The sequence below is a fragment of the Megascapheus bottae genome, chromosome 4, assembly GCF_031878675.1.
Source record: "Megascapheus bottae isolate mThoBot1 chromosome 4, mThoBot2.hap1, whole genome shotgun sequence".
NCBI lineage: Eukaryota > Metazoa > Chordata > Mammalia > Rodentia > Geomyidae > Megascapheus > Megascapheus bottae.
In genome coordinates, this window is record NC_143512.1 from 38,648,296 (window position 1) to 38,670,330 (window position 22,035).

General features: G+C 38.5%; 1 protein-coding gene across 1 annotated transcript in view; it reads right to left on the bottom strand.

Annotated features, from left to right (window-relative positions):
* The window catches only part of Msh3 (mutS homolog 3), a 122,392-nt gene that overhangs the window by 86,597 nt on the left and 13,760 nt on the right, over positions 1-22,035 (bottom strand). The window contains exons 9-10 of the mRNA XM_090331697.1: positions 2,900-3,012; positions 1,162-1,276 (exon numbers count right to left, since the gene is read on the bottom strand). Of these exons, the coding sequence (XP_090187823.1) occupies positions 1,162-1,276; positions 2,900-3,012 (228 nt within the window). The remainder of the gene's footprint in view (positions 1-1,161; positions 1,277-2,899; positions 3,013-22,035) is intronic.

Below are 22,035 nucleotides of genomic sequence, written 5' to 3' on the forward strand. Positions count from 1 at the left end.
TTTCATTGTATACCACTCCTAAACCCTATCACCTTACTTCAAAGCTTTGCTACTTCTCATCTATGTTCTTTCATATCCAGTATTGGTCTTTTGGTGTGTTTTTGTTTGCTTTAAAACAGTAGGCTATGCTTTTTCTTCACTCTGTGGACATGTCTTTCTGGCATTCATTCATTATCTGTAATGATGCCACACTGCTCTGCTGTGGTTTGAATATAAAATGTCCTCCCAGGCTCATGTGTTGAACACTTGGTCCCCAGCTGGTGGCTCCCATTGTGGAGCCTAGCTACATACAGGGGAAGAGGTGATTGCAGACATGCTTCTTAAAAGATTAGACCAGGTCAGTAGTCCTCTCCTTTCTGCTATTTCCTGTCAGCCGTGATAAAAGCTACACCATGTCCTCCCTACCTGGAAAGACTGAAACCTCTAAAACTATAAGCTAAAAATTAAGCTTTCTGCCCTTATATTCCTTCTGTCAATTATTTGATGATCATGATGAAAAAGCCATTAAATATGTGCCCATTAATTATTCTCAAGAAACCTACCTTTCAGGCAGCAACTTGAATCAGTACTTCTTGTTACCTAATTCAATTCTGCCATTTTACTGAGTCCATTCCTACAGGCCACCCACCTCTACAGAAGAGAAAATAGTTCACTTATCCCAGCTCATATAATGGAAGGTAATTCCTGACAGAGCCAAGACAATGGCCTGGTGAAGGGGTAATATAGAAAGGGCAAGAAAATTACTCACTGACTTTTTTAACTCCATAAGTTATTTAAAGTATTATTTCCCTAGATAGCCAATTAACAGCTTTGAAATACCTGACGTCTACAAAGGTAATTTTTCTTTAAAAAGTTGTCTGGCCTATAAAATTTTAAAAATGAAACCAATAGGAAGATGGTAAAAGTTTGGAAACACTTTAATACTACTCCTTAACTCAATTAATATAGTTGTCTAGTCCAAATAAAACATCAAATAGCTACCATGACCATAATTTGACAGTGTTTTTAATTAAGAAATATTTTAGTTATTGCTCAGCAACAATGTCAAACAGTTAATCCTTTTACTCTCCTATTTTATCATTAGCAGGCAAAATTCTTGTTTCTAATTTGATTTATGAAATATTTTAATACAACACTTCCTTCCTCCTTTTTCCTACTTACTCAGGTTTAGAGAGCATCTTCTCCAAATTAAATTCCTTTAGATATTTTATTATGCCACCTAAAGAGCAGATCACAGGCTTCTCTAAGTTAATGATGCCAGAAAAACTTTGGGAACCTAAAAAGCAAGCATATACCCTCATTAACATGACTACTATTTTTGAAAACAAATTTTAAGCTAAATAAAATATATTTTACACTTTACCAACTTTACTATTAAATATTTTTAAATGTGAAACATTAATGTGTACTTAAAAATAGTATCAATGTGAAACATTATATATTATTACCTTAATAGTTTGGATATGACCTACTAAGCTGGACCTTTGTGAAAAGGTGATTACAAACACCTATGGCATGGAGAGAGAAGTACATTGTTTTGCTGATGAACTGAATTATTTGTGAAGAACAATCTCATTTTCAATACTGCGAAGTACATCCCAAGATTGTAAGTACAGAAGGGGTTGAAAATTCTTTCATATAAATTTAAAAAAAAAACAAACCAACTCTGTAGGGTAATAGTTAACTACGTTTTGGTAAATCCCCATCCCTGGATACCTCCTAAAAGAACTGACTTGCAGCTATGTGAACTGATACAGATGGATAACCACCACACATTGCTAATGCCAGCAGCTGGTGGTGCAACCATTCTTATCGCTTATCACAGGGACCAGAACTGTTCTGAGTCTGGCCAACCTGCTTCATCTTTGCACCCTGTAGAGAATGCTAAACAATACAAACGGGGAGAATTTATAGAACAAGTAACGAGGGTGGAAAAAAAGGCTGGGGGGGGGGGCTCATACTCAATGACAGACTGTCTGCCTAGCAAGTGCAAGAATATAAGTTCAAAAGCAAAAACAATGAAATTTCCAACACCAGATGCTGAAGTCTATAAGAAAGGAAATGCTTGAGGGGCAGGGATAGGGGGTGGGAAATGGGGACCGAGACACGAGAAAGGGTATGAATGTATGTGAAGTAATGCACCTTCTATCTGGTGAATATAATGTAACCCTTCTATTAATTACAATAAAAAATATATTAAAGAAAAGAAATGCTAACAAGACATGAGAGGGGAGGGGGCATGGTTGATGATGAAAGCTCTGCAGCATGTGGCAAAGACAAGCATAATCTGTCTGGAGTCAAATGAGAACTAGAGCAAGGTCAAGTTTAGGTCAAGAGGAAAAATATGTGTTTACATCACTATCCATGAACTGAACAATAACATAAGTTGGACTGACATGTATATGAGGTACACACAAAATAAATCACTAATGCTTGATGAGGAAACAAAAATCAGACAAATAGTGGTTATCTAAACTGTTAAGAGTTCCATTACTAATGTACTGGTATTTTAATTCTAATCACCAACCTTTCAGACGCTAGCCTTCTTAAGAATACCTAAACATGCTGTAAAACTGCTAAGATCCTAATAGACACCAATGAATCTGTCAAAACCAGCAAGTGACCTAACTGGTCACAACTAAAAGGAAGAGACTACAGTTATGTTCTGTAATCCTCCTGCCTTAGCCTTCTAAGTGCTGAGGTTATAGGTATGAGCCACATAGTGGTTGTAGTAGTGACCTTGAAGAGCACAAAAGAGGGGGCTTTGCCCTTGGCTGCTTCTACTTCTGACTGACCACTGCCTACCTGTCATTCACCTGCAAATCACAATCATACCATTAGCCAAATTTCAAGTCAATGCAGTTTGACAAATGTAGATAACATGGATAAAAATATTTACCTTTGATGGCTACCGTCTCTTTCGCATAAAACTCTGTAACCGCCTGGAATGCGTGGCTGTATTCGAAATAAATGTTGTCCATCCTTTCCACCCGAATTCTGTCATCCCGTACACTGAAAGAAAATAAAAATAGAAATTTCAAAGTATTACCCCATTATTCCAAATGATCTCCACTAAGGCCTCACCCTAAACAACAGCAGAAAGACAAGACTCATTTCTTCTTTTATGATGTTGAAACAATCAGAGAAAAAGAAGGAGGGAGGGAAGAAAGAAGGGAAGGAAGAAAAGAAAGGACTCAGTGACAAAACAGTACATACCTATATTCCACTATATAAAATTCAAAAACAGAAATGATTTTAGATGAAGAATTTTTTAAGGAAGGTAGCATCAAAAAGGGGCCACAAAGGAGGCTTCTGCACTATATAAAATTTCCTATTTCTTGATCTGTTTATACAGGTATGTTCATGTTCTGGAAATTTTCTGCACTGCACAACTTATGATTTGTACATTTTCATCTATGCTTGATATGCTTCAACAAAAAGTTTCTACAAGGAAATACATAAGTGTCATAAAAAGCTATATGTAAAATAACAAATCCAAAAAGGTTCCATTTAATTCAATTTGTCAAACAAGTTACATTTTTAATTAATAGCCAATTTTAAATCAGAAATCACTAATGCAAAAAAAAATCCCTAAGTAAAAATTCATAAGTAGAATGTTCTACTTTAACAAGAAAAATACATACAAAGCAGCTGAAGATTAAGTGTGGGATAAACAATTAACATCAACATCGTTCTAAAAACAGTCCTACATAATGCTTTTAAATATTCATACTCATTTCTTCCAATTAATTTTATCTATCATAACAAATAATCAAATGATGACATTTAAAAATCACTCAACAGACATTTATGGCATAGCACTCCATGCCCATAGGCCTTTAAGCCCCTGCACTCTGCAGCTGTCAGGGAGCTAAGACTGGAAATGCTGCCCCTTCCTTCTAACTCCCTCAGTGACTCCCCATTCCTTATTTTGTGACCAAGGATTGTGCTTCCATGGAGCATATTCAAAATTCTCTAACAAAACACATAACCTCCACTTGTACAATTTAATTCTATTTTAATAGGGCTGAGTAGAATATTTTTTTAACATGGTGATCTGGCCCCCATTACTTTTCTAACCTCCTTTTCTTCATCTCTTCTGCCCCATCAGCTACTCCTTAAACCCCATAGGCCAGGCCTCAGCATGGCCTTTCCACTTTTGTCCCAAATGCTCTTCTGTGGACATGCATTTGGTATCTTCTTATCTTCATCCAAAGTCTCCTTTCCAGTGAGACCTTCCCCCATCATTGTGTAAATAGGATACCTCACTAGAATCCAGGAACACCGTGACTTCTGAATTTGGGGGGCTTGTGGGGGGTTTTGTATCTTGCTTTTTTTTTTGAAAATCCTGTTGTACTGGCGCTTAAACTCAGAGCCTCCTGTTTTGCTTAGTTTTTTTTCCTTCAAGATTGGTGCTCTACACTTGAGCTATAACTACGTTCAGAGTTTGGCTGATAAACTAAAGAAAAAGGTCTCAAGGATTTATCTTCTTGGACTGGCTTCAAACCAAGATCCTCAGATCTCAGCCTCGTCAGTAGCTAAAATTACAAGCATAAGCCACCAGCCCCCGGCTTCAGTTTCATTTTTACTATACCCAGTGTCTAGAATAGCACCTAGTGCAAAATAGTTCTCATGTGCAGAGCATTGCTGCATAAAAGAGCTACAGAACAGATGTCTGCAAGTTGCAGCATCGTCTCCTCCCTTGGGCCTGCCAGAATCATCCCCACTTTAAAAGTCAGTAGATGGAGCCTGAAGAGATTAAGTAGAAGGCCTGGTTAGGAACAACTAGATTAGTAAACATTAAGACCCAGAGCAGAGGACCTGGCTCCAAAGGCTTTCTCAGTTCTATAAGCCTGGACAGGCAGGAGCTCATCAGGAAGAAACCTAAGTAAAAGGAATCATTCCCTCCCATGTGTGATGCAATTAATCCACTGGGAAGATAGCATTAGCCTAGCTACAGTAAAGCTCCTATCAATCTTTATCTTCAAGTAGACTTTTTTAATACCTAGATATTTAGAAGCCTGCAGCATAATTTTGCAACTCAGAAAGCAAGAACTGACCTTATGTGAGTTTCTACAATGTCTTTACACACATTCCTTCAGTGAATATAGAGAGGCAGCTGGTTACTTAATTACTGCTCTAATTAAAGCTTTGTTTAAAAAGTAGATAAGGACTTAGAAATCCATTAAATTTGATAAAAATGGACTTGTCAGTTATCCTCTAACTTTGAAAGGAAGCTAAACTCTTCATTATGCAACCTTTTATTGAATAACTCATACAAACATTTTGTTCACAAAGTGGTTAAAGTTATGAAGTCTCCTACCTATTTTCCAAGGATTCCTTAATTGAAAAATACATGAAATTCAAATCACTTCCCCTTTAAGACTGTTTGAAATCCTGCATACCTGGGTTAAGATCTTACCCGAATTTTATAAAATTAGATTTTATTAAAATTTCTATTTGGACATTTTCACATGTAACATGCCTCATTGCTGCCAAATATATTGTGTTTTTAAAAGCTTAAATGATGATTAAATTCTCCTACAGAGCTTTCAATCCTGAACTCCTCAAATGGCAGCATACTGCAGGCCAGTATCAGAACTGTGTGACTGTGACACACACCAAAGTCACAGGTTCTTCCCCAAATATTCTAACATCAATTCAGCCTGAAGTCAGGGTGAGGGAGCCATGTCCATTTCTTCAGAGTTTCCTGGGTGAATCATACATAAACTGCAGGCTAAGAACACTATGTGAGCAATTCCAGCAGCCAGTGTCCACAGGACTAGCATTCAAAGGGGAAATGCAAATTTTTCTCTAAAGAAATGTGTAAAGATAGTCCATGACTTAGCTCTCTATAAGCAAGACCCCCAGCACCTTATACAAAACATTCATAGAATTAAGTGGAGCCTAAACAACAGTTAAATCACATTCCCTTTGCCACCCTCTACAGAGGCCAATGGTGATCTAGAATTGAGGCTTCCAGAATAAAGAGAAAACTGACCAGATATTGTCCCTCTCAGGCTGAGGTTGATAACACCATGGATGGATAGTAGGACTACAATGAGGAAGAAGTCTCAGTCATTACAGTACAATACAACAGTAAATTACATTTAAGTTTTTAAAATCCTTTTTACATCTAACCTGCCTCTCGGATGTCAAATATAGTTTTTGGAATATTAAATGGGGATATACTCCTTCAAACAAGGATGGAGTCGACATTCAAACAAAAGAACTTGAGATCCAATCTATTATCTTTTATTGCCAGTGATGGTATAAAGTTAGTGACTCTCAAAGGTCTAGTAATAGACAGCTTACAGAAATTCAAAACTAACATTCCATGTGAACAAATGTCACCTTGCCAATTTCATGATCAATGCTGAATGTTGGCAACTAAATTTTGCAAGCAGTCTACTGTGAAAAAAGTCATGATAGCTCACTGATTAATTTTCTTAATGGCATTTATTTAGACTATGTATAAGAATGTCTATTTTTTGGCAAAGGACGCTGTACCATTTAAGGCTTCATAACTACAGTTTAATTTGAAATGGTTCAGCAAGCAATAAAAAAATGAAAATTTTCTGAGGAAGGGGACTGTGGTTTTCTATCACACTTCTTACTTTTAATTTCATGACCAGGTAGTTTTACAAAGAGGTTACAATTCCATACTTCAGGATATGAGTATAATGCATCTTGATCAATGTCACCCTTTCATCATCATCATCCCCTTTTCTCCTTCCTTTCCTTATCCTAGTTATGTAGCTCAATTTTTACATATTGTACATTAAATATAATGACTGCATTTGCTCAACTCTTCCAATCCTGATTGAGTTTCAAGCTTTATAGCTGAATAATTACTTTCCCCTCTGAAGATGGAGTGAAACAGACTTCTTAATTAAGATAGACAATGTAACATGGTTACAGTGTTACTCAATTAACGTGAAATTCAATTTTCACAGTAGGGACCTATGACCATCTTTTTAGAAGACTAAGGATATTACACAAAATTATAGCAATAATCACTGGAACAGAAGCATCAGAATAATCCCATAAAGACAGTAAGTATACAGTTTTCTAAAGATATAGAAATATAAAATGTAACAAAACAATACAGATAACCTAATATCGAAATATCTGACATAAGCTAAATTTGCCTATTAATAAAAGAAAATTAAAATTCAGCTTGGATTACCAAGTTGAAATCTCAAAAAATCATCTGTGCTACGTGTCGAAGCAACTCAAAGAAAAGTAATTCAGAAAGGCTAAAAATAAAACGTCAGATGAATGGAAAAATTACCTAAGACATACTAGACAATGGTAATTTTTTTAAAGCACAACCAGATTTTATTATCAAAGAAAGACAGAATTCAGAGCCAAATGCATCAAGCAAAACAAAAAAGTATATGATAATTATGCCATTCAAATATGCAACTCACTCAAAAAATAAAACTGACTACTAAAAAACAGAAAGAAAAATAAATAAATAAATAAATAAATAAATAAATAAATGAAACAACTGCAGGATTTATAGAGGACAGGCTTTTTAACTTCTGGTTCCCTGGGCTTGAACCTGGCAGTGCAGAGGCAGGACCGCTGGAGCCACCCTGCCACCATGTGGACAAGAAGGCAAACACAGAAGGAAGAAGAGCCTCAAATTCCAGCCATGCTTCAAGGTTTTTACATGCAGCTGATAAGTTCATTGTTAATCTTTCTCAATTAAAAAACTCAAAGTATGGGGGCTTCAGACAGAATAATAACTCATTAGCTTCGCAAAGAAGGAAGACACAAATCGCTCCTTAGAAAGATGGACGTCTCCATTGAGAGCCACATGCCAAAGTGGCTCACCCTGGGAATCCCATGGGACTAAGGCCAGCAGCCTGAGGCCCAGACAGTACCAAGGCCATCATGCACAGAGCTAAGCTGCTCAAAACGCTAATAAAGACATGGCAAAAGTAAGGTAAGGAAATTCATCTCTCTTTAGCCCACTTTTTCCCTTATTTCTTACTGTGGTTGAGCTGATTTTTTTTTTCTTTTGCAGTGGCCACAAGTTTTGTTATGATACTTTTAAAGGGAAAGTTTCCAACAAAAAATTTTCTCTCACAAAGGACAGCAAAGTAAGAGTGCTTGCCTAGCATGCATGAAGACCCAGGTTCAATTCCTCGGCACCACATACATAGAAAAACAAAAATGTCTCCACAAATGTGACAGGAAAGTACCTCCATCTGTGATGCAGTTAGCAGTACTAAAAGGATTAGTGTTCAACCTCGAGAGACAAAAGAAAAGGAAAAACACTCTGAAGCAGGGAATGGAGGCAGTAAATCCAAGAGCTTAGCGAAGCCATCCATTCCTGCCTGCTGATATGATCTCTCAGCTTTTCTTCCTTGATCTGAGAAATCTTAAAAGACATTTCCTTGGTACTCAGTTTCAAAGCCTACAATCTTTCTTAAACTTTGGTCCAGTACAATCCCAGACCTTTTCATCAACCATCACGTACTACACACTCAGCCCTGTCCATACATTCTTGTTTCACAAATGGAAAATGCACTTCTCACCACTTTTCCAAAGTATGCTCAGATGGCATACTTTCTGCTGCACACAGAACTACGGCTTCAAGTCCAGTGTAGAGGTAAAAGGAAGTGTTGAGCTTCTCCTTACAGGCAGCAAAAGTGAGTGTAGACAGAAGTCTGGATTGAATCCCAGTCATATTTGGAATACACATTCACGTAAACATTTCTTCATATTTTAGATTTTTTTCTTTTTCTTTTCTAGGGAGAGGATTTATGCTATTTTTTTCTTATAATGTATAGAGGGGTTACAGTTATATTCGCCAAGTAGTAGATACATTACTTCTCACACATTGATACCCATTCTCATGTGTCCGTCCCCATTTCCCTCCTTCCATTCCCTCCCAATCATCTTGTATTCCCTCCTTCCCTTTCCTATTTCAAATAAACAAATAAACATATATACAATATACCAGGTAACAAAGTCAGATACTGCAACAATATGAGATTAACCACAAGGGCAAAAAAAGAGAAGAGAAATAACATAGTACATTAAGAACAACAATCACACAAGATAAAGCTCTTGTTTCTATATCCTACAGATCCTTTCATTTAGCCTCATCCTGTATGACCTTATGTACCTAGGTTTTGAGCTATTGTAATCCTCTCTAGGAGAGTCCTAGATGTGTACTAATTATTACAAATGAGGGAAACCATGGAGCCTATGTTCCTTGGGTCTGGCTTACTTCACTTAAAAGGATTTTTTTCCCAAGTCTTTTCATTTCCTTAAAAATGGGGCAATGTCATTTTTCCTGATGTCATCATAGAATTCCATTATGTCTAAGTACCACATCTTCTTGATCTAATCATCTACTGAGGGGCATCTGGGTTGGTTCCATATCTTCACTACAGTAAATAATGCTGCAACAAGCATCGTTGTGCTAGTGGATTTAGTATGTCCTTGTTTCTGTACAATTGGGTAAATGCCAAGTAAGAGAATTGCTGGGTCATAAGGGAGCTCTATGTTTAGAACTGTCATACTGCTTTCCATAGTGGTTAAATGAGTTTACAATCCCACCAACAGTGTAGCAGTGATCCCTCCTGGCCTCTTCCCCGCCAGCATCTGTTGTTATTAGATTTCTTGATCATGGCCATTCTAACTGGAGTGAGGTGGAATCTCAAAGCTGTTTTGATTGTATTTCTTTTATGGCCAGAGATGTTGAGCATTTCTTCATGTGTCTATAGGCCATTCTTATCTCTTCTTCAGAGAAGTCTCTTTTTACGTCTTTAGCCCACCTTTTAATGGGATGTTTGTTTCTTTGAAGATTTGTTTTGGAGAGATTCAAATTTTTTAGATCATACTTAATGTCATCTCAAAGCATATAAATATGATGCGTATTTTTTTTTTTGCCAGTTCTGGGGCTTGAACGCAGGGCCTGGGCACTGTCCTTGGGTTTTTCTCAAAACTAGTGCTCTACCACTTGAGCCACAGCACCAATTCCAACTTTTTTTTGTGTATATATTCCCAAGGAAATGAACCCAGGGCTTCGTGCATACTAGGTAAGCACTCATGCCAGGAGGCCACATTCCCGGCCTATTTTTAGTTTTTTGTTTTGTTTTGGGTTTTTTGCCAGTTGTGGGGCTTGAACACAGGGCCAGAGCACTGTCCTTGGACTTTTCTCAAGGCTAGAGCTCTACCACTTTAGCCACAGCACCACTTCCAGCTTTTTTCTACGTATGTGGTACTAAAGAATCAAACCCAGGTCTTCGTGCATGCTAGGCAAGCACTCTACCACTAGGCCAAATGCCCAGCCCCTATTTTTAGATTTTTTTAAATTAAAAAAAAAATCTTTACCTTAATCTATATATAACAAGTTTGAGGCTGGGAGCTGTTGGCTCATGCCTGTAATCCTAGCTACTCACCTAACAAGTTCCTATGTTAACTTTTATTTTTTATTTATTTATGTCTCTGGACCTGGGAGCTGTCCCCAAGCTCTTCAGCTCAAGGCTACCACCCTATCCCTTGGCCTGGGTATTGTCCCTGAGCTCTTCAGCTCAAAGCTACCATCCTGCCCCTGGAGTCACAACCCCACTTCTGGTTTTCTGTTGATTAATTAGAGATAGATCTTTAGTGCCCAGGCTGGCTTTGAATTGCAATCCTCCTGAGTTGCTAGGATTATAGGCATGAGCCACTGTGTCTAGCCTTCTATGATTACTTTTAGAACCAAAAATGAAAGAAAAAGAAGGCAAAGGAGGATAAGACAAGGCAAGGAAAATAAAGAGGAAATGGGGAGAGGGAAGGAGGAATGGAATGGGGAAGGGAAGAAAGAAAAAGGAAAGGAAAGGAAAGGAAACAAAAGGGGAGGGAGAAGGGAAAAGAGAAAAGGGGAAAAGGGAAAAGAAAGAAAAAGAGGGCCGGGAGTTTGGCCTAGTGGTTAAAGTGCTTGCCTAGCATGCATGAAGACCCGAGTTCGATTCCTCGGTACCACATACATAGAAAAAAGCCGGAAGTGGTGCTGAGGCTCAAGTGGTAGAGCTCTAGCCTTGAGAAAGTCCAAGGACAGTGCTCAGACCCTGAGCTCAAGCCCAGGACTGGCAAAAAAAAAAAAGAAAGAAAGAAAAAGAAAAATTCCATGGCTGGAAATATAGCTCAGTGGAAAAGCTCATGCCTTGCATGTTTAAGGCCCAGGGTTTAATCAAAAATACACATCATCCGCTGGGAGCACAGCCTAATAGAGTGTTTGCCTAGCATTCATGAAACCCTGGGATCAATTCCTCAGTGCCAGATACAGAGAAAATGCTGGAAGTGGTGCTGTGGTTCAAATAGTAGTGTTAACCCTGAGGAAAAGGCCCAGGCCCTGAGTTTGAGCCCCAGGACTGGCAAAATTTTAAAAAAAATATGCTTTGAGATGATACTCTAAATATGATCTATTCATATATAGCCTAACAGTCACTTTTGAGTTTTGTTTTTGTTTTTTGTTTTTTGTTTTTTTGCCAGTCCTGGGCTTGAACTCAGGGCCTGAGCACTGTCCTTGGACTTTTTCAAGGCTAGAGCTCTACCATTTGTGCTTCTGCACCACTTCCAGCTTTTTACTATGTATATGGTACTGAGGAATCGAACACAGGTCTTCGTGCATGCAAGGCAAGCACTCTAACACTAGGCCAAACTCCCAGCCCCCCTAACAGTCACTTTTAAGAGGTAATTTTTGCTTCCTACCGTGAAAAGATATATTTTCAATGGCAAAACCACAAAAATTTACATGTTATTATATCTACCTTTCAGAAAAGATCTTTCTCAAAAATCTGAGATCTGCTCTTCAATAGCCATACAACAGGCAAGGGCCTCATATCTAAAATATATCTACAGCTAAAAAAAAATTGAATCTCTCCAAAACAAGTCTTCAAAGAAACAAGCATCCCATTAAAAGGTGGGCTAAAGACATAAAAAGAGACGTCTTTGAAGAAGAAATAAGAATGACCTGTAGACACATGAAGAAATGCTCAACATCTCTGACCATAAAAGAAATACAAATCAAAACAACTTTGAGATTCCATCTCACTCCAGTTAGAATGGCCATGATCAAGAAATCTAATAACAACAGATGCTGGCGGGGAAGAGGCCAGGAGGGATCACTGCTACACTGTTGGTGGGATTGTAAACTCATTCAATCACCCTGGAAAGCAGTATAGTAATTTCTCAAAAGACTAAACATAGAGCTCCCTTATGACCCAGCAATTCTCTTACTTGGCATTTACCCAATTGTACAGAAACAAGGACATACTAAATCCACTAGCACAACGATGCTTGTTGCAGCATTATTTACTGTAGTGAAGATATGGAACCAACCCAGATGCCCCTCAGTAGATGATTAGATCAAGAAGATGTGGTACTTAGACATAATGGAATTCTATGATGACATCAGGAAAAATGACATTGCCCCATTTTTAAGGAAATGAAAAGACTTGGGAAAAAAATCCTTTTAAGTGAAGTAAGCCAGACCCAAAGGAACATAGGCTCCATGGTTTCCCTCATTTGTAATAATTAGTACACATCTAGGACTCTCCTAGAGAGGATTACAATAGCTTAAAACCTAGGTACATAAGGTCATACAGGATGAAGCTAAATGAAAGGATCTGTAGGATATAGAAACAAGAGCTTTATCTTGTGTGATTGTTGTTCTTAATGTACTATGTTATTTCTCTTCTCTTTTTTTGCCCTTATGGTTAATCTCATATTGTTGCAGTATCTGACTTTGTTACCTGGTATATTATACATATGTTTATTTGAAATAGGAAAGGGAAGGGAGGAAATCAAGATGGTTGGGAGGGGTGGAGGAGAGAAATGGGGACAGACACATGAGAATGGGTATCAATGTGTAAGAAGTAATGCACTTACCGCCTGACTAATGTAACTGTAACTCCTCTATGCATTATCCCAACAATAAAAAAGGAAACTTCAAAAAAATTCCAAAACACAGGATGTCTGCACCAAGCTCCATGCTGAGATCGATAGTCTGTTCTATACTGCTGAAAAGTGACACATAGAGAACATGGTAATCCATTAGTCTGGCATAGCCATAAAAATAGATCAGAGAGTGCTGGGAGTTTGGCCTAGTGGTAGAGTGCTTGTCTAGCATGCACGAAGATCTGGGTTCGATTCCTTGGTACCACATCCATAGAAGCTGGAAGTGGTGCTGAGGTTCAAGTGGTAGAAGGCTCTACCTTAAAGTCCAAGGACAGTGTTCAAGCCCTGAGCTCAAGGACTGAAAAAAAAAAAAAAAAAAAAAAGGAGAGAGAGAGAGATCAGAGAGATCAGAGAAAGTGTGCCAAACTCCTGAACTTGCACAGCTAACTTGCACAGCTCTGATGTAATGGACATGGTTGTTTTGTACAACTGTTTACGTACAAATCAACTGTTTACATCAAATCAAATTACAACTTAAAAATACCTTGACGTTTGCAAGTGAAAATCATTCTGGAAAACAGAAATCACCACCTCCTCACTTACACTGCTTTTAAATCCCAATTTTTGCCTGCTTTTGACAAGGCTTACCACGCCACACACCCATAATCACTGAGGACTAGACAACATGGCCTGAAACCTCAGGAAAGCAGGAATAGCATGCGGATTCCCTAACAGAGGAGAATTCTGGAAGATGAAGCTACATTCATTACCTACCTGGAGCTAATGCACCAAGGAGTAAGACTTCAATTTTTCTACTTCTTAAGTTAGAAAAACAGATCCACATCATCCTGGCCAGAAGACTGGGACTGACATATAATTCTATAATTGTACTTAAAAAGAGAAGAAAAAAAAAAACCCTATTTCTGCCTGTGTATGCAGAGCAATGTGATCCAACAGTGTTTTGACAAGGTACCATTTTAATATAGTATGATGATACATGTGACTGAAACACCTATACCCAAGACAAATCTCTGCATTGGTACTACAGAGGGAAGGCAAAGAGGAAGCAGGACAAAGGTTTTTTTCCTTCTAGAAATATACATTTCAATGCATCAATCCCACCTTTGGAATTAACTTAAGAAGCTCTTTCCTCAGCCACCTCAAGATAGAGACAGAATGTGTAAGACCTAAGCTATGTTGTTAGTGGGAATCTGTAAGTGGGAGGGAGGCATAAATGATAGTCAACCTACAGGCTGGGCTGCTCCCATGGTTCTCTGAAAGGCAGAATGGGATTAGATTTGGTATGGGTAGATAATCTCCAGTCTTAGTCAACTCAATCACCCACAAGTAAACTTTGTAATATCCGGGGGACAACAGTTAAGAGTTACACAAGGAATGTTAAATATACTTATTGCTAAGGTAATTCATAACAAGTGATACCTTGACTTGGTAACTACAAATTGTTCAGACTTTAAAAAGGTAACCATCACTTTAGCAAAGATCTTCCAAATGTCCAATCTTTCAGTCAGAGCTGCCACTCCCATGTACAATTCCTACTGGCAAGAGAAGTGATGTCTATTTAAGCAATTATGAAACATCTGAGTTTTTTTTTTGTCAGCTTGTGTTAAAAATCAAAGCAAAAGAAACTGGGCCTGAAAGGAAGAGAAGTCTAGTTTAATTGCAATGAGTAGCTATTGCTTAATCAAAATTTATAAAGCCATGATTCACATTAAGAAGCATTACAGGTCATTGCCCAGGGTGAGATGGCTCACAGTGGAGGATATGACTTTCCTACTGCTACTATAGCAAATTACCACAGGGTTACTCAGTGACTTAAAACAACATCCATTTATCACCTTCTGTGAAGGACATTACTTTCCTACTATGCTGTAACAAATGATCGTAAACCCAGTGGCTTAAGACACACTTATTACCTTACAGTTCTGTGAGCCAGAATTCTAACACTGGCCTCGCCAGGTTAAAATGAAGGCCTCCTTCCCGGAGGCTCGAGGAAAGAACCTGTCTCCTTGTTTTCTCCAGCTTCCACAGCAGTGTTCTTAGACTTCTGGACCCTTTGCCATTTCAAAGCCAGTGTCAGCAGGTGAAATGATCATCACTCTGACCTCTTCCAACTCTTCCCTCTGTGTTCACTGATTAATTAGGCCCAGCCAGATAAACCAGTCTTTCTTCCCCACAGAAAGGCCTTAATTCTCTCTGCAAACCTTAATTCCCTTTCCACTTAACCTACCACAGTGATCAATTGCAGAGATTAGAAAGCAGCTCTAGAAAGGGGCATCATTCTTTTCTACCATTCACACATACAGACCTCTGGCTAGTTCCTTATTGATAAACATACTAGTAACAATTCCAAAGGATTGTAGTAAAGATTCCATGAATTAATGCCAGCAATGATTATACAAAGTACCAGGTGCACTGTCAAAACTTCATGAACTATTTTTCACAAATTACTTTACCTTGGTTTAAATATTTCTCTCATTGGAATGTAGTTAAAGGTCAGGGTTGCTTTTTCCTCCCAGGATCCTCTCCTGCATAAAGCTAGCCTACGTTCCATAAAATGCACAGCCAAATACAGAAGCCACTGAGCACCAGAGATACAAGACACTTACAATACAATTACAGTTTGTCAGAACTGAGAGGCGACCTGAGAGTGCTTATACCCCGGAGTTAGAAAGGTTATCCTGTAGAAAAGAATGTGAAAGAATCACATGTTGAAATGAAAGTGCATTTCAATGTCATATTTCTACTTTTGTTTAGTTGTGCTATGTTGTGTTCTGCTTTGCCTTTGGTACCAGAGACTGAACCAGGGGCCTTGCATGATAAGCATGTGCTCTCCTGCTAAGCTATACCCCAGCTCTCTTTTTACCTATTCATTAGGACACTAGAAAACTTGTATTTACATATGAGTCACATTTATGGAGCACATTATATTTCAGTTTGCTTTTATTGGAACAATTTGTATGTCTGCTGGAGCTTTAACCAGGCCAAGGTCATGGAGCCTTTACTTATCAGTAAGACCCATGAAAATTCTGCAATAAATAGCTGGGAAGTGGAAAAGAAGAGGAAACATTAGTCAGCTAATGTACTATTTGGTTTGCTGCAAACAGGATTGTTCAAAAGTCAATTCACCCCTTTGAAGTATCTTTTTTTCCTTATACACAAGACTATGTGTACAGCAAATGAAGATGAAAAGTTTTATGAAACAATGCTGCACTTACTACAAATAATGCACTCAGTTACCATCATCTCTATATTTCATTTTTTTAGAGTGGTAATTTTGAGCTGGCATTGTAGCCACATTTTTTCTCCAGCTGTGAAGAAGCCAGAGATGGAAAGATTGAGTGTCAAGGCCTTACCAGGCAAATTTATCTACACCTCATCTCAACAAACCAGTCAAGTGTAGCAGTATATACCTGTACACCTGGTGGATCAAGTGCAGATCTTCCTTGCTGGAGATAAACCATGTTAAAGATGCCATGTGACATTTAGCACTCCTCTGCTCTCAGTGTCTGCCACCAAGCAGGCAAGCTTTCATTGCCAAAGCACTCTTACATCACCCAGCCTTACTAGGAGGCCTCCTATGAGGGAACCAGAGGATGGGTTTGGTGGTGTGTTAACCACCATGAGGTGCCAAGCCCAGCTCTGCCAGACCAAGAAACATTGACCAGAACTGAAGGAACAAATGGTACTGAGAGACAGGGCCTAGGAACCTCATAGAACCTGCACTGCTGGGATGCAGGGGAGCTGTCCATCAAACCGGATGGAATGTGCTCAACTCCAGTGCTTCCTAGTACTAAGTCAGATTCTTGGTACTTGCCTGATAGATACAGACAGACAGATAATCAAATTCTAGACAGATACTTTTCTTAATAAAAAGGATTGACAGAGGAAAAAAAAAAAGTAAAAGAATAAGACCTACCAAGAAGTCAGACTTCCATTGCTCTAAGGGTCAAGCATTAGGCTAGCAAATAAAAAAATAAATAAATAAATAATGAAATAAAAGATGAACTAGAAAGAATTACTGGCCTGAAAACAAGAGATAAGAGAATAATCCCTAAGGAATCAGGAAAGATAATGGACCTAAGTGAGGAAACCTTCTTCGGCCTGAGATCTGAAAGGAAGGAAGAGCAGAAAACAGATAGGCAAGGCCAAGTACTCTGCAGCTGGAGATAAGAAAATCTGGGCTAGCAGCCATCCAGACACCAGCCTTTAGCATCAGAGAGGATTCGAGCCCAGTGAGTGGCTTTGCCACTTACTGTAATTACTGTAATCTTGTAACTTTCCAAGATGGTGTCTTATTTTATTTGTTAACATCTAGGGCCTGTGTCCCTCGCCTAAGCATATATAAATGTTGCTAAAACCAGGATCAGGGTTCCTGTCATCTCCTATCTGTCCCTTTCCTTCCTTCAATACAGTTTGAAATACTAAAAGCTATTGTTTAGTGTAGAACTTTTTCACTGGTGGTACTGGGACTTGAACTCAGGGCCTCATGATTGCCACTTCTGAGCACACCCCCAGCCCTTACTGCTAATCACACATCAAAGACTTACTCCTGGAAGATGAATAATTTGAAACACTGTTTTTATAAATTAAAATATAAAAGTCTCTACAGTGGACAGGGAAAGGACATCTGGAGAATATTAAAATTGATAATAAAAATCTCTGACAAAAACCTTGAAGACAAAACATTTTAGTTAATTAGGAGATTTTATGCAATTGAAACCTCAATCACCAATGAATAAGTGTAGTAACAAAAAACAAGTAGAATGGCATTCGCAGGGAAATGGATGAATCTAGAGCAAATCATGTTGAGTGAGACAAGTCAAGATCAAAGGAACAAAAGGCACATGGTATCCTTAATATGTTGATATTAGATCCAAACAGTACAAGAGCGAGGACTCAATATTTGCATACCCATTGCTATGGACATGGTATTGGAAATATAAACACAACTACATAGACATAAAAATTTATGACTCTATAGACATAATGTTTTATTACATAGATTAATATGTATCTATGACATACAAACCCTAAGCCTAATTTTAATTATGTTCTAAAATCTAAGTGCCCGTGATTATATATAGAGATTCCCTTCTTGAATACTTGTTTGTTAATACATCATTTGAAATATGATATAAAAATCAATGTTAATAAATTCTTTAATAAAAAAGATCCCTAAACAAAAATAGAAAAAAAAAAAAGTAGAACTAGTGAAACATCACACACCTCACTGCTGCACACCTCACACAACTGTTTCCAAAATCACTGTTCCAGTGCAGAGCCTGGGAACTCTCTGAAGTAATCAGTAAGGTTAAGATCATTGCCTGTGCAAAGCTGGTTCAATATACCCAAGTCAATTAATATAATTCAACACATCAACAAAAGCAAGGGCAAAAACTACATGATCATCTCAACAGAAAGAGCAATTCCCCTTTATGAAAAAAAGCTCTAGAGAAGCTAAGAATCCATGGAACATTCTCAGTATAGTAAAGGCTATATATGACAAACATACGGCCAGCATTACATTGATAGTACAAAGGTAAAACCACTTCCTCTGGAATTAGGAATAAGACAAGATGTATACTCTTTCCATCCCTCTTCAGTATAGCACTGGAATTCCTAGCTAGAGCAATAAGAGATGAGAAAAACACAAAGAGGATCCAAATAGGAAAGGAAGAAGTAAAATTCTCCCCCTTTGCAGATGACATGATCTGTAACTCTGTATTCCCTCCTCCAAGTTACTTGAGCTTATCTGAAACTTTGGTAAAGTTTCAGATAAAATTAACCCAAAAACAAAATCAGTAGCTTTTCAGTATGCCAACAATGAAAAGAGTGAGATTAAAATCAGCAATAGCCTCAAGCACAACAAGAAGTAGGAATTAACCAAAGATGCAAAGGAAAACTTTAAAACCTAAAATAAAAAAAAAATTTTTTAAAGAAATTAAAACAGATCTAAGGAAATGGAAACATGCTCCTGGACTGGAAGGATTAACACTGAGAAATGGCAACACTGCCCAAAGCTCTCTACAAATTCAATGTAGTACCCATCAAAATCCCAACAACATTCTTTAATGATATAGAAGAAGCCATTCAAAAATTTATATGGAATAACAGAAGGCCCTGAATAGCAAAAACAATGGTCCTGCTCCTACCTGCCTAATCCTGGGATGCCAGGAGTGTACCTCCACACCTGGCTAGGGAATAATCAACATTTTTAAAGGAATTCATAGAAAATAAAACAAAGTCGTAACACTCAAAAGACTTTCTTTTTAGCTGGGCGTAGGGGCTCATGCCTATAATCCTAGATACTCAGGAGGCTGAGATCTGAGGATGCAGTCCAAAGCTAGCCCAGGTACTAAAATCTGTGAGACTTTCATCTTCAATTAACCACCAGAAAAACAGAAGTGGCACTGTGACTCAAGGAGTAGGGCAGTAGCCTTGAGCTGAACTGCTGAGGGACAACACCCAGGCTCAGAGTTTAAGCCCCATGACCCCCCCCCCAAAAAAAAAGGCTTGCTTTTTCTTGGGGGGGAGGGAATGTGGTTTAATGGTAGAGTGCTTACCTAGCATGCATGAAACCCTGGGTTCAATTCCTCAGTACCACATAAACAGAAAAATCCAGAAGTGGCACTGTGGCTCAGGTGGTAAAGCCTAGACCCTGAGTTCAAGCCCTAGGACTGGCAAAGAAAAAAAAGATGAAGAAGAAGAAACATTTCCCCAGTATGTAGAAGATGTGCACTTTAAGTTATTAATAGTTAGCATGTACAAAGAAATGCCAGGCCAGGCACTGGTTGCTCATCCCTGTAATCCTAGCCACTCAGGAGGGTGAGATCTGAGGATTGTGGTTCAAAGCCAGCTTTGGAAAGTAAGTCCATGAGACTTATCTCCAATAAACTACTGAGAAGAAGCCAGATGGGGTGCTGCAGCCCAAATGGTAGGGCATCAACAGTGAGCAAAAAATAGCTCAGAACAGTACCTGGGTCTCTTGAGGTCTAGCCCCAGGACCAGCGCTATCCCAAGTGTGCACACACGCATGCACGCACACGCACACACACATGCACATGCACACACACACACACAACACACAACACACAGAGGATATTTTCATTAAAGTGGCATTTTTTTAATTAAGAAATAGAATTAGTGGGAGAAGAATGATAGGAAATTAATTTGGTCCTGCTGGCCATATCAGTTCCACAAACTCCATCCCGGTCAACAAGTCTGTTGGATCTGAATTTCTGACTACTATACACTTATCTTTACAATATAATAGCCTAATCATTTTTCTTAAGAAAAACAAACAGGAAATAGCCATTATTCTCCTCTTTCCAAATGTCACTCATTTAATCAGTCATTTCCCCAGCATTTATTAAGTACCTGTTGTAAGCTAGGCTACAAACAGCTATGGAGGACACAAATCTTATGGGACAGCTCTAGTGACCAGACTTCTCCATTGCTTATTTCACAGAAGGCTCTTTCTCTAGGCCTGCAAGCTCCCAGCCTCATTTCTAGCAAACTCATGAGAATGCTCACCCAGCTACTTTGGGAAAATAGGATGTTTCCATGGACCAGGAGTGATTTTTTTTCCTGTTATTGCTGTTATTTATCTTTTGGTTTGAGATGCAGCATTTTTCTAGGTAACCCAGCCTATCCTTGAACACATGATCCTCCTGCGTCAGCCCTCTGAGTGCTGGGATTACTGGTGTTGCTCTACCATGCCCAGCTAGACGGTGGCTGACACCGTAACAGCCAGCATTCCCATCACTAGCATTTTCCTGTGACTACTGACTCTTTATAAGTACCAAGGAGGTAAGAATGTTACTCATTTTTGTATCTTTATCCCCTAAAACTTAGTTCACAGCTGGCATCCTCCTTCTCAAGGAGGAAGAAATGAAAGAATATATGATGTGCAAGTCAGAAGATGTTTTAGTAAGTTGATAGTGAGACCTTCCTTGGGAATTAAAAAAAAAGAAAGGAAAATGTATCAGAATGTACTAGAAACAATATAAATTAGTAAAATTAACATTAAGGTAGAAATACTTAAATAAGAAAAGTGAGCCCATTTAAAAACTGGAGTAGCCCAAAGACATTAAATGTGCTTTGGGTCTTCAAACCCCTCATCTATATTTCTTTACAACTCCAACTGTCCAGATATACAAGATTTAATCCAAATAAACATAGAAACTATAAACTTGATCAAGCAGCAGGCAGGTGTGACAAATGCTGTCCCCTTAGAAGCCCCAGCACAGCCCCTCCCCTTCTCACAACGTCGCCCTCCTCACAAGCACTTTACTCCAACCTCAAAGACCCTGTCAAATCCACTCATATTTTGTAACTCAAAATACCAACTTAAGACTCTTGACACCATACAAATTTATGAAATCACAGCTTTGATTCACTAATTACATGTTTTAAATACACCTCAAGTAAATATTGAACTAGGAAACTAAAACGTGTTTACCTGTGAACCATTTTAAAATTCTCTCAGGTAAGTAAGTAAACCAGGTGTCACTAAGTGCTACCTGGGGTGGCCCAAGTCCTAGATAACTCAACGTGGCACCTTTTCACTTCTGGGGCATTTCCCTTTCCAAGTAGGGCTCTGCTCTGTGCATGATTCATGCCCTTACTAGGCCTCCTAAATCAGCTTGGGGTAAGGGCTGTGGGTTTTTAAACTTTGATACTTAACTGTCACAAGCAGTAAAGAAGAATAACATTTATTAGATTAAATGACTTAATCACCTTCTAGTTGCTCAGACAAAATGTGAATGTCTCATTCTTCAGTGGTTAATTTTGCCGACAATAAGATAAGGATTTTTCTCTTCTGATGGTGCTCTTAAAAATATTTTAACTTCGGCCAGGAGTTTGGCCTAGTGGTGAAAGTGCTTGCCTAGCATGCATGAAGACCCAGGTTCAATTCCTCAGTACCACATACATAGAAAAAAAGCCGGAAGTGGGGCTGAGGCTCAAGTGGTAGAGCTCTAGCCTTGAGAAGATCCAAGGACAGTGCTCAGGCCCTGAGCTCAAGCCCAGGACTGGCAAAAAAAAAAAAAAAAAAAAGCCTTTTAAAAAAAAGAAAAAAAAATATTTTAACATGCTTGAACTATTTAA